Below are 16,945 nucleotides of genomic sequence, written 5' to 3'. Positions count from 1 at the left end.
GCTCAAGGGATAGAGTGCCAGCTGGAAGCAGGAGCTCAAGGTTGGTAATACAAGACTCCAGACATGCACCAATAATTAAATAACCACTTTCACAGAATGTAGATTTGTGCTATATTCAATAATGAGTTCTCTAGTAAGTGGAAGAAAAAAATGACATGGCACATGATTGAGCTGTGTAGTTATTAATATCCCCCCCATTTGGGTGTGGCAAATATGCTTGGTTGGAGACTTGTGAAGGAAAAAATACAGGTGAAATATAGACTTGGACTTGGTTAAACTGTGTAGGCGATGGGTTCCTGCCAGATGAGACGACTAGTGGACTTTGTGGATTTGTCCTAGGAATATATTGCATTTCTGATATGAAATAGGGAAAATGAAGGAGGAGGAGTCAGGATTTCTATGTGTTGCCAAGTGAGGAAAATAGGGTTTAGTTTATCTTTGGATTTTGGTTTGCACTGTATAGTTGAAATTGTAGTTGGAGCTTAGCCATTTTTCTTCCAGAACTTAGAACCTACAAGTAGCTAATTTGGAAGAGGGTGTTGGTTTTCTTATACCTAGGTGAAGACTTAAAAAATGGTCCATGTTACAGCTGGGCTCTATAATTTTAGATACCAAGGAAGCTGAAAAACATTTGGGAGCCAGCTGGGCCAGAAAGCTGATAAGTATAGTGAGCCCAAAGCCCTGACTGAGTTCAAGGCCCCAGTACCATCAAAATAAAGCTCAACTTCATTTGGTTTCTGGCATTTAACTGCCTTCATATCCCTCCCCCCCCCCCACACACACACACATTAGGACTAAATGCTAGTCAATGAGTAATACCTGGGAAAATTGAACTTTAATTCTTCCTTGTTTCAAACCTGGGGTTGAATCTACAAAGGCATTTACTCAGCTTACAACTGACACTTCATGTTTGGAATTTTATTTCAAAGTTTTTTCAAGACTGTTAGGCTATTTGGGGAAGAGGTCTACTTCCAAGAGTGAGTGGGTTTTTATCCCACATTGCATGGCTTAAGCATTAGAGGCTTTTAGAGATGGGCAATTCCAGTTGCAGGATCTTAGATGTCCCAGGGCATCCTTAAACTCAAGCTCTTACCGCCTCAGTCTCCTGAGAGGGTTATATTACTCGCAATTGATTTGTTTCCCTGTTTTTCTTGGAAATTCAGCTTCCCAAGTTTCTTTTTTTGGCGGGGAGGTGTGGTCGTGGGGCCTGACCTCTGGGCCTGGGCACTGTCCCTCAGCTCTTCAGCTCAAGGCTAGTGCTCTACTACTTGAGCCACATCCCCACTTCCGGCTTTTTCTGCTTACGTGGTGCTTAGAAATCAAACCCAGAGCCCCAGGCATGCAAGCTCTCTACCACTGAGCCACCTTCCCAGCCCCAAGCTTCCCAAATTTCTAACTAACTAGATGTACTGTGAGTTGCATGTGTGTTTTTCTGCCTAAGCTGGCTTTGGCTGACTTTGAACAGAGATATCCTCAGAACTCTTCCTCCTGAGTACAGACAGTGAGCCATGAGTGCCTAGACAGCAATAACATTTCCTTCTTTGTTTTTTGTTATCCGTGATTTGGCTTTTAACTCAGGGCCTTGGTGCTGTCTCTGAGCTTTTGAGCTCAAGCCTAATTAATCCTCTACTACTTGAGACACAGCTCTGCTTCAGGTTTTCTTGGTATTAAATTGGAGATAAGAAAGAATCTCATACTTTATTGCCTGGGCTGGCTTTAAACCATGAATGATCCTTAGATCTCAGCCTCCTGTAGCTCAGATTACAGGTGTGAGCCACCAGTTTGTGGCAATGAGGCTCTTTTTAGGCAGTTATTGGCCACTAGTCGTGGTTGGGTGGGGATAGTATACATAGCCAGGTATATTTTGTGTACCTCTTTATTTGTTTAGTTTACAGTCTATTATACCTTGAAGAATAAAAGATCAAGTAGGCATTTGGTTATTTATCTCTAACAGTTGTAACTTATTAAAAGGTGGACATTACATTGACAGAAGTAGGGAAGTTCTTGATGCTGTGTAGCTAAGTGAGCTTAACACCTGAGGGGGAAAAGTTACCTTCAAGAGAAAGAACTTATTAAAATTGCTAACAAATATAATTGAACATAACCAGTACTAACCAGTTAAGAGAGCGTGGATATTTTTGTCTCATGCCTCATTCCCCTTCCTTGATCATTATTGTATCTTTAGAACTTTAACCAGATTTTTGAAAGTTGGTTTGAAGATTGGCTCTAGCTGGGGAGATTATATTTACAAATTATTTTTCTGTTACAAGCACATCAAACCTGGATGTCAATTTTTAAAGCTGTGTGCAACTTTTCTGAAAGCTACCCTTGCTGTAGACCAAAGGGGATGAACATGTGTACAGAACAAATAGTCAAATTGAGCTGTATAAGTGGAGGAAAAAGGGAAAGCTTTTTCTACAGTGTTGTGAAGATACTTTTTTTTGCTGCTTTGGTCATATAATTGACATTTTTAACAGGAGTCTTCGGATGTCCCATTTCCCTATAGTATCTAGGGAGTCTTCTGGCTCCTTTTTTGGGTCACTCAAGGAAACCACCCTCAGGTTATGAGGATCACATTCTCAGGACTAATTGTGGAGTAGCACATTTTGTTGTGAACTTTGTGATAATTCTATAGTGGTAGTAGGATTTGAACTTGAAGTTTCATACTTTATAGTTAAGTGCCCTTCCACTTGAGCCACTCCAGTCCATTTGTGAATTTTGGAAAGTGAATTGAGATTATTAGTTAGGTGGGAACCTTAGGCTATTGAGCTCAGGGTTTCCTACTCTACTACTTGAGTAATATCTGCAACTTCTTGGTTGCTTTTGAATCTTGCATCCCGGTGGGCCTGGTCTGCAATCCTACCCATGCTTTTCTGGGGATGATGAATTTGTGCTGTTTTCAGCCATTGGTTGAGATGGAATGTACTGGCCTGGGCTGCCCTTTGACCAAAACCTTGATTTCTCCATCTCCGCCTCTCAAGTTGGGATAACAGGTTTGAGTCACCACTTGCAGCTTGTTTGATTAATTTTCATCCAATTTTGAAAATGGATTGACAGTTTATTATTGTTTGTGCCAGTTCAGGAGCTTGAACTCAGGACCTGGGCCTTGTCCCTGAGCAAAAACGCTCAAGGCTAGTGCTCTACTACTTGAGCCACAGCTCAATTTTTGGTGGTTAAAGTCTCATGGACTTAGCTGCCCAGGCTGACTGTATCCTCAGATATCAGCCTCCTGAGTAGCTAGTACAGGCATGAGACACTGGTGTCAACCTAGGGAGGTTCCAGTCGTGGGGCCTGAACTCTGGGCCTGGGCACAGTCCCTCAGCTCTTCAGTTCAAGGCTAGCTCTCTACCACTTGAGCTACAGCGCTACTTGCGGCTTTTTTCTTTTTGCTTATATGGTGCTGAGGAATCGAACCCAAGGTCTCATGCATGCAAGGCAAGCACTTTACCACTGAGCCACCTTCCCAGCCCCACCTACAGTCTTTTATATGAGGGGAAATACCCTAAAGGTAATGGATACTCACTTTTCCAGTGGAAATTTAGTCCTTAAAGTTTCTTTTTAATTTATTAAATCCCAGTGTATAAATCATGTTATCTATCAGAGGCAAAATGTCTGAAATTAGAAAGGGAAGGTAGTTTAAATCTCATCTGACAAGAATTGTAGAACTTAAAAGTGGAACTTGGAATGTTATCTGCATTGACTTAAACGGACTCTGGCAGGTTTGGATGCTTCTAGAGATTTAGAGGAACCAACTTTTAAGTGGTTTTGACTTTGTATATGTTTTCAAATGACACAAAATAGACATTTACTATAGAGCATAAGGTATTTGTGTTTGAATAACAGGCAAGTTATATAACTTGAGTCAAATATAAACTATTTTTGTCCTAGAAATAGCCTTTATTTAGCAAAATGTGACTTAGGTGAATTGGGTGGAATTACACTTTTAATTACAAAGGAAGGGCATCTTAATAAGTCCACCCTTGATTATATAGTGAGACCCTAACTCAAAACCAGTCTCCCCAAAAAAGCATAATACGTTCACGGCTTTAAATACTCCATTTATTGTAGTTTCCTTAAAACTTGTTGGGACTAGTAGTTTAACACGTGGCTTGTAGAATTTATGTTAACTACTTAAATGCACGAGATTTAGGAATGTGACTTTTTTTGTCTTGCTATCATTGAATGTGACTGGTTTTTATGTTGATTTTTCAAGGGTCAAGATTAAGTTTAGGAGCATTGGAAATGCCAATTCTTGTTTGCACAGTAAAACTTTTGGCCTTGCTTCATTTCAAAGATTTTTGAAGAATCACAGTTATCAACTATAGCCAACCCTACCAGATAGAATTGTAGAAATGGTTATATAGAGCAGTTAGAGATTAAGCTTTGAAAATGACCTACAGTTGTGTGACTTCTGTTCTTTGTTTCCTCACTTGTACTAGTAATGATCACATCCAGCCTAACTTGTGGGAAGAATTTAGCTCTTAGATACATAAGGAAAACCTTTTATATCTTTGTTAGATGTCATGTTGCATTTTCTGTTGCTAGAACATAATGCCTAAAACCAGGTAATTTATAAGGAAAAGTGGTTTATTTGGCTCATTTGGGGATGGCAGAGCGGGCTAGCAAAAATGGGTTGTCAGACCTAGTGAGGCTCTTGTTGATGGAAGATTTAAGTCCTGAGGCAGCACAAGGTATCCAGTGGCCAAGGGGCTCATCCAAGAGATAATTCATTAATTTATGAGTGGATTAATCTCTCCCAACCTTGGCATAATCACCTCCTAATTCCTTATAGTAGGGTTACATTTCCGGTAGTTTGGGTGGGAAAATTGTTACATACACTTCTATTTAAATGGGAATTTGTTTTAAAAAAAAAGTTCAGTAAACTAGATATCAAAGACATTTGTTAAGATTTTTTTTATTGTGAAAATACTGTACAGAGGTTACAATTACTTGGGCAAGATAATGAGTACATTTCTTATCAAGCATTGTAGCCTCCTTTGTTTCCCCTTCCCATCCTCCCCCTGCCCCCCCAATCCTCCCTGCTTCCTCTCCTCCCTCCCCCCCCATGCGCACCAAAGTTGTAAAGTTCATTTTCAACATAGACATTTGTTAAGATCTTTACATCTCACTTGATAGGTCATCTCTTATCTTTCATCTCTTATCTTTGCTGCTGCCTGAAAGAGTACCAAGGGTCAAATGAAAGTGCAGACCCAAGGAAGAGAACTAAAGATCCATGGGTTACAAGCTGAGTGCGATAGTGCTCACTTTTAATCTCAGTACTATATTCAGAAGGCTGAGGCAAGAGGATGGAGAGTTTGAGGCCAGATACCACCTTAAAGTAAGAAGCCACAAAGACAGTAGTGTCTGTCTAGACCTACTGACCCAAGTTCGAATAGAAATTTATAATATTTAAATGGGATGTGTTGAGTTATAAGAATAATGAGTATTTTGGAATAAAAGTAAATTTATAATTGATAGGTAAGAAACAGCATTTTTAAGGTTCCAGATTTTGTGTTGGTTAGTAAAAGAAAAAAAAATTGTGTGTTGGTTGTGGGGCTTGAACTCCAACTGGGCCTTGTCCCTGTACTCTTCAGCTCAAGGCCAGTGCTCTATCCTCAGATCTCAGCCTCATGAGGAGCTAGGATTACAGGTGTGAGCCACTGGTGCCCGGCTTAAATGTTTTGATTGATTTGTAACTGACCATCTTGTCAAATAGGCTTTTTTTCCCCCTTTTCATTGTGGTTGAACTATGGCTCTTGTCAGTTCTAAGCTCTGTCCTAATTTCAGACATATTCAAATATGAAACCAGTTGGGGATGTTGTTCAGTGATGGAATGTTTGCCTAGGATGCACAGAACTGTGGGTTTTATCTCTAGAACCACTAAAGAAAAGTGCTCTTAGGACATAATGGCATATTACACATTAGCAGTTTTCTCTGTTTACAATTTTAAGTATTGGCATATGTAACAACTGGTAGAATCCGATTTTGTGAAGTTCAGTGTTTGATTATACAGATATTTCATTAGGTCCTTTTCTAAAGGGCATTCAAGACTCTTCAATCCTCTACCCTTTTAATTTGTGCTGTTGAAGAATCCATTCAGTTTAGTATATTTACACTGTCCGTTAGGCTAGCTGCACTGATGGGACTGGAGTTGCTTATTCAATTTTAATTCAATTTTAATGAATATCTAGCTGCTCTTCAGAACTAACACCATTTTCCCTGATTAATACTAGCTTACATAATACTGATATTGCTGGGTAGATTCTTCAGCAATTTGTTAATCTGGTTAGAAATATTATTTAATAGAATTTAGTATCCATTTCTTTAATTATAGATGACATCACATATACTGGGCATTAGTATGTACATGTAGGCTTTCTTTAAGGTACTGATTTTTCATATTGATCTGTAAAAGTGCCTTAAGAAGTGATTTTTGACATGTTGTAGATATCCGAATTTTGCAAATTAAAAAAATTAGTGTATTTTTGAGCTTCTAGGGTTTGACTCAGCCTTACAATTGTTAAATGTTCTGCCACTTGAACCTCCAACTGTTTGTTGTTGTTGTTGTTTTTGCTTATTTTTCAGTAGGTCTTTTTTTAAATTTTATTGTAAAGGTGATATACAGAGGGGTTACAGTTACATACGTAAGGTAATGAGTACATTTCTTATCAAACATTGTTACTCCCTCCCTTGGGTCTTATGTTTTTGCTTGGACTGGCCTCCAGGATCCTCCCAATGTCTACCTCCCTTGTATCTGGGATTATAGACTTGAGCCACTGCACCTGGTCTGTAAAATTTTCTTTTAATTTATTGGAAATTTATTTTGGCTTGTTTCTTTTCATCAGTTATCTAGTTGATTTTTTTTTTCCTCACTGCTGAAGATCAAAATTAAGACATTTTCTTGGTAGGCAAGTATTGTATCACTAAGCTACAACCCCATCCTGAATTGCTTTTTTTCTTTTTTAAAGGGGAAGTAGAGACTTTACTGCTCTTTTATTTGAGGGAATGCTTTCATAAAATTGTCTAATGTGAATATTTGTGAATACTATGGCCAAAGAAGAGGAAAATCAGCCTCTTTGGAGGTTTGAACTTTAATAGCAGGACTGGGACAAACTGCATCAGGTAGAAAAGGACCTGGTAAGCAAAATTAACTCCACGAATCAAATATGGGATGTTGTTGACTGTCTTGGCATATCTCTTTCCCTGGCCCGAGGACTTAGTGAGTTGTAGCTGTAGAGTATCAGTGGAAGCTGAAAAGTTAGGGCTAGGACGCGAAGAAAGCAGAAGGGGAAAGAAAGTGAACAAGAAAACTTAAATTAGTGCTCATCATTGTCTTTTAAGTCCTCATCCATAACACTAGGTCAGTGAAAAAGTATTTTTACTGGAATGTTCCTAGTTTATGTTGTGAGAAACAATTGTCTTAGAGACTCAACTTGAGCTGTGTGAGGGCCAGCTCAGAATCATCAGTAGTAAAGACAAAGAGCCCTCAGAGAAAGGGACAGCTTGTAAGCAAAACCTTGGAGGCTGGGTTGTAGGAACCTCATTGCTTCAGTCAGCTCCTGCTGTAGCAGAAAGAAAAGGAAACAAGAATCAAGTCTTTTCCAAGAGATCCAGAGTAAGAGTGGCTTGCAAAGGTCCTTTGGTGGCTTTAATAGCTCTCTACAAACTGTTCTTAGTTTGTTGAAGGGAAAATAAAACAACTTTCAAAACTAGGCAAGTTGCTGGGTGCTAGTGGCTCACACCTGTTATTCTAGCTACTCAGGAGGTTAAGATCTAAGGATTGTGGTTCAAAGCCAGCCCAGACAGAAAAGTCCCCATGAGACTCTCATCTCCAATTAACCACTCAAAAACTGAAAGTCGGGAGCCAGTGTCTCACGCCTGTAATCCTAGCTACTCAGGAGGCTGAGATCTGAGGATTGTGGTTCTAAGGCAGACCAGGCAGGAAAGTCCGAGAGACTTACCTCCAATTAACGACCACAAAGTGGTAGAGTGCTCACCTTGAGCTGAAGAGCTCAGGGACAGGGCCCAGGCCCAGAATTCAAGCCCCATCACTGATAAAAACAAAAATGCTAGCCTTGAGCCAAAACGCTACCACACCCAGTCCTTGAATTCAAGCCCTACAACTAACAAAAAACAAATTAGGAAAGTTGGGAAAAAGATGTCTAAAGATACAGTCATGACATCTTGAGTGCCCTTTTACATTAGAGTTCACCAGAGTCTTATGTCTCAGCCATAAAACTAGGTTGATTGAAAAATACTGGCATATTGTGCATCATAAGGTGTTTCCTCATGGCATTTTATTAATGTGTATGATATACTTTGGTCATATTCACACCCTATCTTGTTTTATTTGTTTTGAAGGCTTTCTAATTTACCTTTTAGAGTTGTATTCTGTATAGCAGCTATAAACCATGTATGGCTATTTACTGTAAACATTCATTTCTGTGGTCATGCTAGACACAGTCTAATATGTGAATATTGTCTACTCTATTGACTGCAGACAGAGCATTTCTGTGATGTCAATTCCGTTGAATAGTACATACTCAAAGATAGTTGTTCCATGAATGATCTTCTGGATCTTTACCGTTGTTACTCAGAATTTGGTCTCCACTCCCATCCCCTTTTCCTGGTCAGTGTATCTAAGAAGTTGCCAGGATCCGAAGTTACAGTTTCTAGGTCTACAATGTCGGAGTTGGCCCTGGGAAAGGCCAACTCTTAGAACCAAGAACTGGCTGGCCTGTCCTCTAGCTACAGCCAGATTTGATGCTACCAAAGATGGTGAGTAGGGGTGGGTAGATTGGGCATGCTGGGCTGGTTTGGGAACACATTGGCTTTCCAGATTTTAAGCTTCATTCAGTGTAGGAGGGAGTCACATCCCATCTTTAACTGATCCAGAGTCAGCTTTTCACCACAGGAGGTGAGTGGGTGAAGGGAATGAGATGCAAAAATAGAGAGAGAGATGTGCTGTGGCTCTAGTTCTTCTAAAGGGTCAGTGAGAGGAGCCTCCTGTGGAGGAAGCTCCTCTATGTTGGAAGGTAAGTAGCCCTCATGGTTGGGTAGGTAGTCCACTGGGAGGACCATCAAGGGACTGGCTGGGTTTTCTGGCTTTGAGTCATGACCCCTGCTTCCAAGCACCTTGTACAGTTGTCTTGTCTCAGCTGTAAGAGCTCTTGAAGGTTGTAAACTGGAGCTACTGTATGCAATGTCTTCTTTAGAGGTAAAGTGACCTTGCATATCTGGTCTTCTTTCTGGCCACTTGGTGCATTGTGAGTGTTGGAAAATTGGGGTCATTTGAAGAACTTCATTGATGACCAGGGGTTCCGGCTCTTCAGGAGCACACAGGGCCACCTGGATCCAGTCCCAGGGCAGCTGCATCTTTTCCTGAGAGGGAGAAGAAAGAGGCTTATATTACAGAGTAGATCATCTTGACAATCTACATCTCCAGGGTTCTCAAAGGTCTGATGACCTGCACTGCCTTAGCAACAGGTAAGAAACTGTCCATTTTCTCAGAGAAACATCAGTGAAACAATTAACAGTGGTTAGGGAAGTAGTGGAGCCAAAGACTCCTTAATCCCCTTTCTCCCTCACCCGCTTCTGCCAGGGGACTGAGTCACTACCCAGCTCAACCTTCAGCCAATGTTTCTAGTTTGAATAGAGCTGCACTACATGCTTTTCCATTTAGGATGGAGGGCGCCAGTACCATGGGTACAAAGGAGAGGTGGAGCTTTCCTCTAGGGAAGAGGTGAATGAAGTTAATCCTGAGGGACTAGGAGCATTTCCAGGTAGGACACAGTGGGCAATCAAATCTGCTGTTTAAGATACTGAAGATAAAACCAGGGGCCTCACCCGTAGAAGGTAAGTGCTCTACTACTTAGCTACATCCTCAACTCCATGGTTATTTCTATTCCTGGAAAGCACAGGCTTTGGAGATAGGAGAGGATCAAATCCTTTTCATGGAATGCCAAGGGGTTTGAAATATGGTGGGTCTCCTAGGTTTCAGGTAAGGTAATACCCTTGCCACATTTGCTTTTTAGGAAGACCTACCACTTGAATAACTTCCCTGGGAAAAATTTCCATTCTTTGTCCCCATTAGCTAGTTTTGTTTGTAACTGGGAATATTTGCTTTGAATTTCGTTAGTTCTCTTGCTTCCATTGATCACCAGCTTTGTAATGTACTCTTTTTCTCTCTAACTCTGCCAATTTGAGTCCAAGTCCTTACAGGATTTTGGGTTTCCCTTATATACTAGAAACTATCACGCACAAAGCCAAAGGCTTCCAAATCTTGTAATGACTAGGGTTTACCTATAAAGTCCTTATCCTGGTCAGGGTTCTGCTATTTCCTCTACCTTCCAGTTCTTTCACTGATTTCCTCCTTCAGCCCCAGGCCACACTTACTTTGTACCCTCTTCACAGTACCACCAACATACTCTTACTGCCTCTGTTTGTTCCACCATCCCCTGCTTGGCTCCTGCCTCTATCATTAGGCCCTTAATGACCATTCTTCCCATTGGAATCCTCCAGCTGTGGAGAAAGCACACTGTAGGTTTTTGGCAAGTGATGATACTTATTTTTTAACATGTTTGCAAACAATCTTATCATGTGGACCAGGTCTCAAGGGAGGAAAAAGATGATGTAAAATAGCCTTGGGAAAGGGCAAACCCTGAAGATTAATCCTAACTCCAATATTTTGGCCTGGGGAAGCTTGATTAACCTCTCTGGGCTATAGTTCTTGTCAAATGACAACTTGCTTGAGGATGTGGTTTGATCAGCCTCTGATATCCCCTCCTTGTGCCTTGGTCATGATAGATGAAGAAAGATAAGGGTGCAGTCAGACTTCCCTAAAGGCTTTTCTGGAGGAAAGGGGTGCTTGTGCAGTCTGTCTCATTTTAATCACTACCCAAACTGGCACTGGCACCTTGATCTGGATTGGAATACAGCTGGCAGCTGTGAGAAGCAGAGCTGCCAAAAGCACTGTCTCCATAGCTGTGGTAGAGATTACACTGGTTGTGGGAAGAGCTGGTTGTTTGCAAAAGGCGACGTGTTCCTCTGCCTACATTAAAGGCTGACAACACTGGCCAAGGTTGTTCCTTAAAGCTTTCCCAGAGAAGGACCTCTGGGAAGCCCTGCAAGAAGCTTTTTGAACCCACTTTGGCTAGGAACCTCATGGTCACTATTTTAAGCTTTTACAAGCTGGATAACATCCCCATGATCTCTTTTATGATTTTGCCTTTTCCTTCAGAGCTAGATCTTTAAAGGCACATGGTTACATCATAGGAAGTGGTAGGGAATATAAGTCCTAAGAGCTCAAATCATATTTTGCCTGGGGTGATACAATTTGATGTCTGCCTGAGGCAGGCATCAGTAGAACATTTGATTCTTTAAAACCAGTCTATTTGCTCGATGCTGGGTGCTCATGCCTGCAATTCTAGCCACTCAGGAGGCTGAGATCTGATGATTGCAGTTCCAAGCCAGTCCAGGCAGAAGTGTGAGAGTCTTATTTCTAATCAACCAGTAAAATGCCAGAAGTGGAGCTGTACCTCAAATGGTGGAGCACTAGCTTTAAGCAAGAAGCCAAAAGCATGAAGCTTTGAGTTTAAGCCTTGGGACCAGCATATCAAAAATAGTCCAGCTACTTGAAGGCTCAATCACATGCAGTTATAAGGCTGTCTAAATAAAGATGTTTTATCTTGAGATCATGTTTAAACTCATTAGTTTCTTTCAACTTTCTAATACACTATTTTGGCAGAAATATGTATTGAATTTTCTAAATTAAAATAAGTTTAAAATGAATATTTAATGAAAATCAAGTGTTTTTCATTTTTCCAGCTTTTTCCCCAAAAGCAACCAAATAGATGTTCTTTTTCTTTTTGGACTTAGGGCCTGAGCACTGTCCCTGAGCTGCTTTTGCTCAAGGCTAGTGCTCTACCACTTGAGCCACAGCACCACTTCCAGCTTTTTCTGTATATGTAGCACTCAAGAATTGAACCCAGAGCTTCATGCATATGAGGCATGCACTCTACCACTAAGTCACATTCCCAGCCCCCCTCAAATAGGTTTTCTATGTATGATATGTAGGCTTCTGGAAAAATCTTGTGCACACAGATGTGTGGGTATATTAAAAAATTATTTTGGGGGCTGGGAAGGTGGCTCAGTGGTAGAGTGCTTGCCTTGCATGCATGAGGCCCTGGGTTCGATTCCTCAGCACTACATAAGCAGAAAAAGCCAGAAGTGGCGCTGTGGCTCAAGTGGTAGAGCGCTAGCCTTGAACTGAAGAGCTGAGGGACAGCACCCAGGCCCAGAGTTCAGGCCCCACAACCAGATCCAAAAAAAAAAAAAAATCCTTTTGTTTCTCAACAAGTGAAACCCAATTCAGACAATTACACTTAGTTTGGTTGGTTTGAAATAAGGTCTCGCTACATAGCCCAGACTGGCCTCAAACTCAAACTCCTGCATCAGCTTCTTTGGTGCCAGGATTACAGCACATGCCTAAACTTTGCTTTTTTCTCTTTTAAGTATGTTGATGATCTTTCAAGTACATGTAGGTCTCGTTTGCCACTACCCTGTGGTGTGGATGTACCTGGATGGGCTTTACACTGTGTTCAATGTATTACTTCTATGTATAAGGCTGCAATGAATGTACTTCAGCTGTATGACTTTGGGTGTATACATTCCAGTCTGAGTTACCTCCCTGTCTTACTGACTAACCCTTTGTGCTTCTTTCTGAGAGATTCTAGGCTTATGGATCCATATGCCTATCACCAAGGCAGAGTCAGATAGAGCCTACGATGCCAAAGCAGCACTTGGAGGCCAGTATCCACACCTGATCAGAGCTGCTTCCATGCTGTGCTATTTTAGGCATTTAGGACCTTGGAATCTCAGCACTGGAAGAAACCTTCAAGCTCATCTGGTTCAACTCTTGCTACTTGAATCCCTTTTAACACAGGTAATGGCATCCTCTAAGCCTTGGTGCTCATGAAATATTCCCATAATTCATGTTAATATTTTCACCTAGTGTATGGACCTCTATAGTAAGGTGTAGACCACTAGAAGCATTGTTCATCCTCTGTTGGATTATGTAATATTATGGTCTACAGTGCAGTGGTGTGTAGCATAACTTGCTTGGATTTGAATCCAGGATCTACATTTATTTCTAATGTGTTGGCATGTTACTTGATCCTCTGTGCTTTAATGTTTTCATCTGAAAAATGAGGATACAGCACAACCTCTTATAGTTATTGTATGAATTGTTAACAGGAGTGCAATGTTTTTAAATGCCTAACATGTAGAAAGTTATATAATTATGTGAATTATACTAATACATACATATAAGATACTACAATTATATACTACAGTAACATACAACATGTAACATATTATACATATATTTTTGTCATAGTTATTATTTGTGCTGTGGTAACTGGGCCAAACTTGCTGCAATACAGAGGGATCTTGACATATGGGTCTTCTTGGGAAAAAAGTGAATGCTCTTTGCTGTGGATGGCTCATATGCTCTTCAAGATATCTTATTTAATCCTCATGACAGTTTGCATAAAAGATGCTGATCCTTGCTGTACAGTAGATGAATCTAGGACTTAGAGTTGGGAAAGTTGCCCACAGATGGAGAAAGTGGTAGAAGTACGTTGACTGGATTCCAAAAACACTAAAGTGAAGAGAAGGCTGGGATCAGCTCCTTCTCTAAGCAGAAGCTGGTCTACTGGCTTCTGTCTTGAGGCAAGGGTGTGGATGGCAGAAGCTACTGGGAGGAGGAGGGCTGTAAGGTTTGAGAAAGGGAGCCTGAGGCTGCCAAGGGCCAAGACAATGGAATGGATTATTGGCATGCCACTAGCCTTCCTTGGCTTCTCTGCTTAATCGTAGTCTTGCTCCATAACTTAGTTGCTTTAACTTTGCAGACTTGCCTCTGAGATGATCCGTCTTACCTATTATGGACTGTTCTCACTGCTGTCTTGAATAGCAGCAGCTCCTTTTCCTCTCAGTTTTTCCTCTGACAGCTGGGCACCTCTCTTTTATTTTTTATTTATTTTTTATTTTTATTTTTTGGGTCCGGTCGTGGGGCCTGATCTCTGGGCCTGGATGCTGTCCCTCAGCTCTTCAGCTCAAGGCTAGCACTCTACCACTTGAGCCACAGCGCCACTTCCGGCTTTTATCTTATGTGGTGCTAAGGAATCGAACCCAGGGCCTCGAGCATGCAAGGCAAGTGCTCTACCACTGAGCCACCTTCCCAGCTCCATGGGCACCTCTCTTTTAAAACCTTTCCTTTGCATAATGGAATTAGTTACTGGCTTCTTGCCACATCCAAAAGTATCTGTACTATGCTCAGACAGGACTGGGAAATTCAGGACTGGGTGAGTTTAATGCTCAGGCTAGTGGGGTGGCAAAAATGGCATGCTAATTGCAAAAATACTTGCTTGCTTCTTTTGAAGTAAGTCGAGGTAAAGATAATGGAGGGGAATATAAGGCCTGTGGAAGACTAAAATATTATGCGCCTTTTACTCTTTTGTTCGTAAGATTCAGAATTCCCAGTGCATGAGTTGCTGTTGAATCCAGGAAGAAAACCAAAAGCTATGAGTCATCTGTCATTCATCCTGAGTGTCAAGAGCTTATCTATAGGATCTCAGCCCTAGGTTTCCATGTAACTACACTGAGAATCAGATGTGGTCATCACTGGAACCCCACTTCCTGCCCTTCCTACCTTACCTCCACAATGGGATATTTCTTGGCCCAAGTGCTGTTTGCTGGGTCTGGGATTTCTCTGCTGCACCACTGAGGTCTGAGAGCAGAAAGGAGAACAAACACCCTACAGATTGAAAGAAAAAAACAAACCAATGACACTGAATGAACCATGTGCACAGTGTCATGAAAGCCCAACTTTTTGTGCAGTGATTTTCGAGAGGAGGTTTGCCTCTGCATGGGCAGGATAAAATACAAACCTGAAAGGCAAAGACAACATATTAGCCAAGGTTAGAACACTGTTCTGTGACATTTGGATTGATGATAATGAGTCACAATGCAGCTACTTAGGGTTTGCTAAATAAACTATGGAATTTTGGCTGACATAGTTTTTAGCAAACTATCCCTGTCCAGCCATGCATTCATTCAGCAAATATTGACTAAACCCCTAAATATGAGACCATCAGTGCCTCATGCTGGGGACAGAACAACAAACAAGAAGACATGGCCTGTACCCAGAGGAACTACTGTTGAGAATTAGAATGTTTAGAAAGATTGTAATGACTGATAAATTATGTGAAACACGTATATTAAAACAACAATGGGGGGAACTTTCCAGAACGCTCGGAGAGAGGTTGGAGGAGCGGCAGCTGCCCTAGCTGCGTATAGCTACACACTCCTTCCCACTCCCCCACCGGCCCCCGCCTACTCACACTCACCTGCTAGAAAATGGTGAAAGAAATGACTTACTATGATGTTTAGGGAGTAAACCCAATGCCACTCAGGAAGAATTGAAAAAGGCTTATAGGAAACTAGCTTTGAAGTACCACCCTGATAAGAATCCAAATGAAGGAGAAAAGTTTAAACAGATTTCTCAAGCTTATGTGGTTCTCTCTGATGCCAAGAAAAGAGAATTATATGACAAAGGAGGAGAACAGGCAATTAAGGAGGGTGGAGCAGGTGTGGTTTTGGTTCCCCCATGGACATTTTTGATATGTTTTTTGGAGGAAGGATGCAGAGAGAAAGGCAAGGTAAAAATGTTGCGTATCAGCTCTCAGTTACCTTAGAAGATTTATATAAAGGTGCAACATGAAACTGGCTCTGCAAAAGAAGGTGATTTGTGACAAATGTGAAGGCCGTAGTGGTAAAAAAAAAAAAAAAAAGGGGGGGGGGGGGACAGTGGAGTGCTGTCCCAACTGCCGAGGTACCAAGATGCAAATACGTATTCATCAGATAGGACCTGGAATGTTTCAGCAAATTCAGTCTGTGTGCATTCAGTGCCAGAGCCATGGAGAAAGGATCAGTCCTAAAGACTGCAATGGAAGGAAGATAGTTCGAGAGAAGAAGATTCTGGAAGTTCATAAGGACAAAGGCATAAAAGATGGCCAGAAGATAACATTCCATGGTGAAGCAGACCAAGAACCAGGTTTGGAGCCTGGAGATATTATCATTGTATTAGATTAGAAGGACCATGCTGTTTTTACAAGATGAGGAGACCTTTGCATGTGTATGGACATACAACTGGTTGAAGCATTGTATGGGTCCAAAAGCCAATCTCCACTCTTGATAACTGAACCATAGTTATCACTTCTCATCCAGGTCAGATTGTCAAGCATGGAGATATCAAGTGTGTGCTAAATGAAGGCATGCCAGTTTATGGACAACCATATGAAAAGGGGCGCCTGATGAGTTTAAGGTAAACTTTCCTGAAAACAGCTTCCTCTCTCCTGATAAACTGTCTTTGCTGGAAAAACTCCTTCCTGAGAGGAAGGAAGTAGAAGAGACTGATGAAATGGATCAGGTAGAACTGGTAGACTTTGATCCAAATCAGGAAAGACGGCACCATTATAATGGAGAAGCTTACGAGGATGATGAACATCACCCTAGAGGTGGTGGTGTGTGTCAAACCTCATAATGGGGCCAGTGAATAGCACCCACTACTGGCATTTTAAATGCAGTAGTAAATGATTGAAGGACTAATCATAATAAGTTCACAACTTGTTATTGTTTTTTGTTGTAATATTCACTGTAGTAGTGTTTTAAAAGTTAAATGAAGAATAAACAAATATAAAAGCTCTGACTTTGCTCTGTATGATGACTTCAGTGTGCAAGATGAACTTTTAATACCTGTAAAAACTACTTTTAAAATAGTTCCTCTAGAATCTGTTAAACTACATCTTGTAATTGATTCAGCTGTGTACATGGACAAAGCTTGAACTGAAATGCTAGGTATATGTGTTGACTTTGGTGTATGGCC

General features: G+C 41.1%; 1 protein-coding gene and 1 pseudogene across 1 annotated transcript in view; one reads left to right on the top strand and one right to left on the bottom strand.

The window, feature by feature from the left end:
* Positions 1–8,085: 8,085 nt before the first annotated feature.
* Positions 8,086–16,945, bottom strand: part of Il12rb2 (interleukin 12 receptor, beta 2) — a 63,790-nt gene continuing 54,930 nt past the window's right edge. The window contains exons 15-16 of the mRNA XM_013020654.1: positions 14,716–14,815; positions 8,086–9,381 (exon numbers count right to left, since the gene is read on the bottom strand). Coding sequence (XP_012876108.1) covers positions 8,854–9,381; positions 14,716–14,815 — 628 coding nt within the window. The 3' untranslated portion in view covers positions 8,086–8,853. The remainder of the gene's footprint in view (positions 9,382–14,715; positions 14,816–16,945) is intronic.
* Positions 15,204–16,649, top strand: LOC105988883 (annotated as a pseudogene).

The sequence above is a fragment of the Dipodomys ordii genome, unplaced genomic scaffold (genome assembly GCF_000151885.1).
Source record: "Dipodomys ordii isolate 6190 unplaced genomic scaffold, Dord_2.0 Scaffold51, whole genome shotgun sequence".
NCBI classification, from domain to species: domain Eukaryota; kingdom Metazoa; phylum Chordata; class Mammalia; order Rodentia; family Heteromyidae; genus Dipodomys; species Dipodomys ordii.
This window is presented reverse-complemented; position numbering and strand designations above follow the sequence as displayed.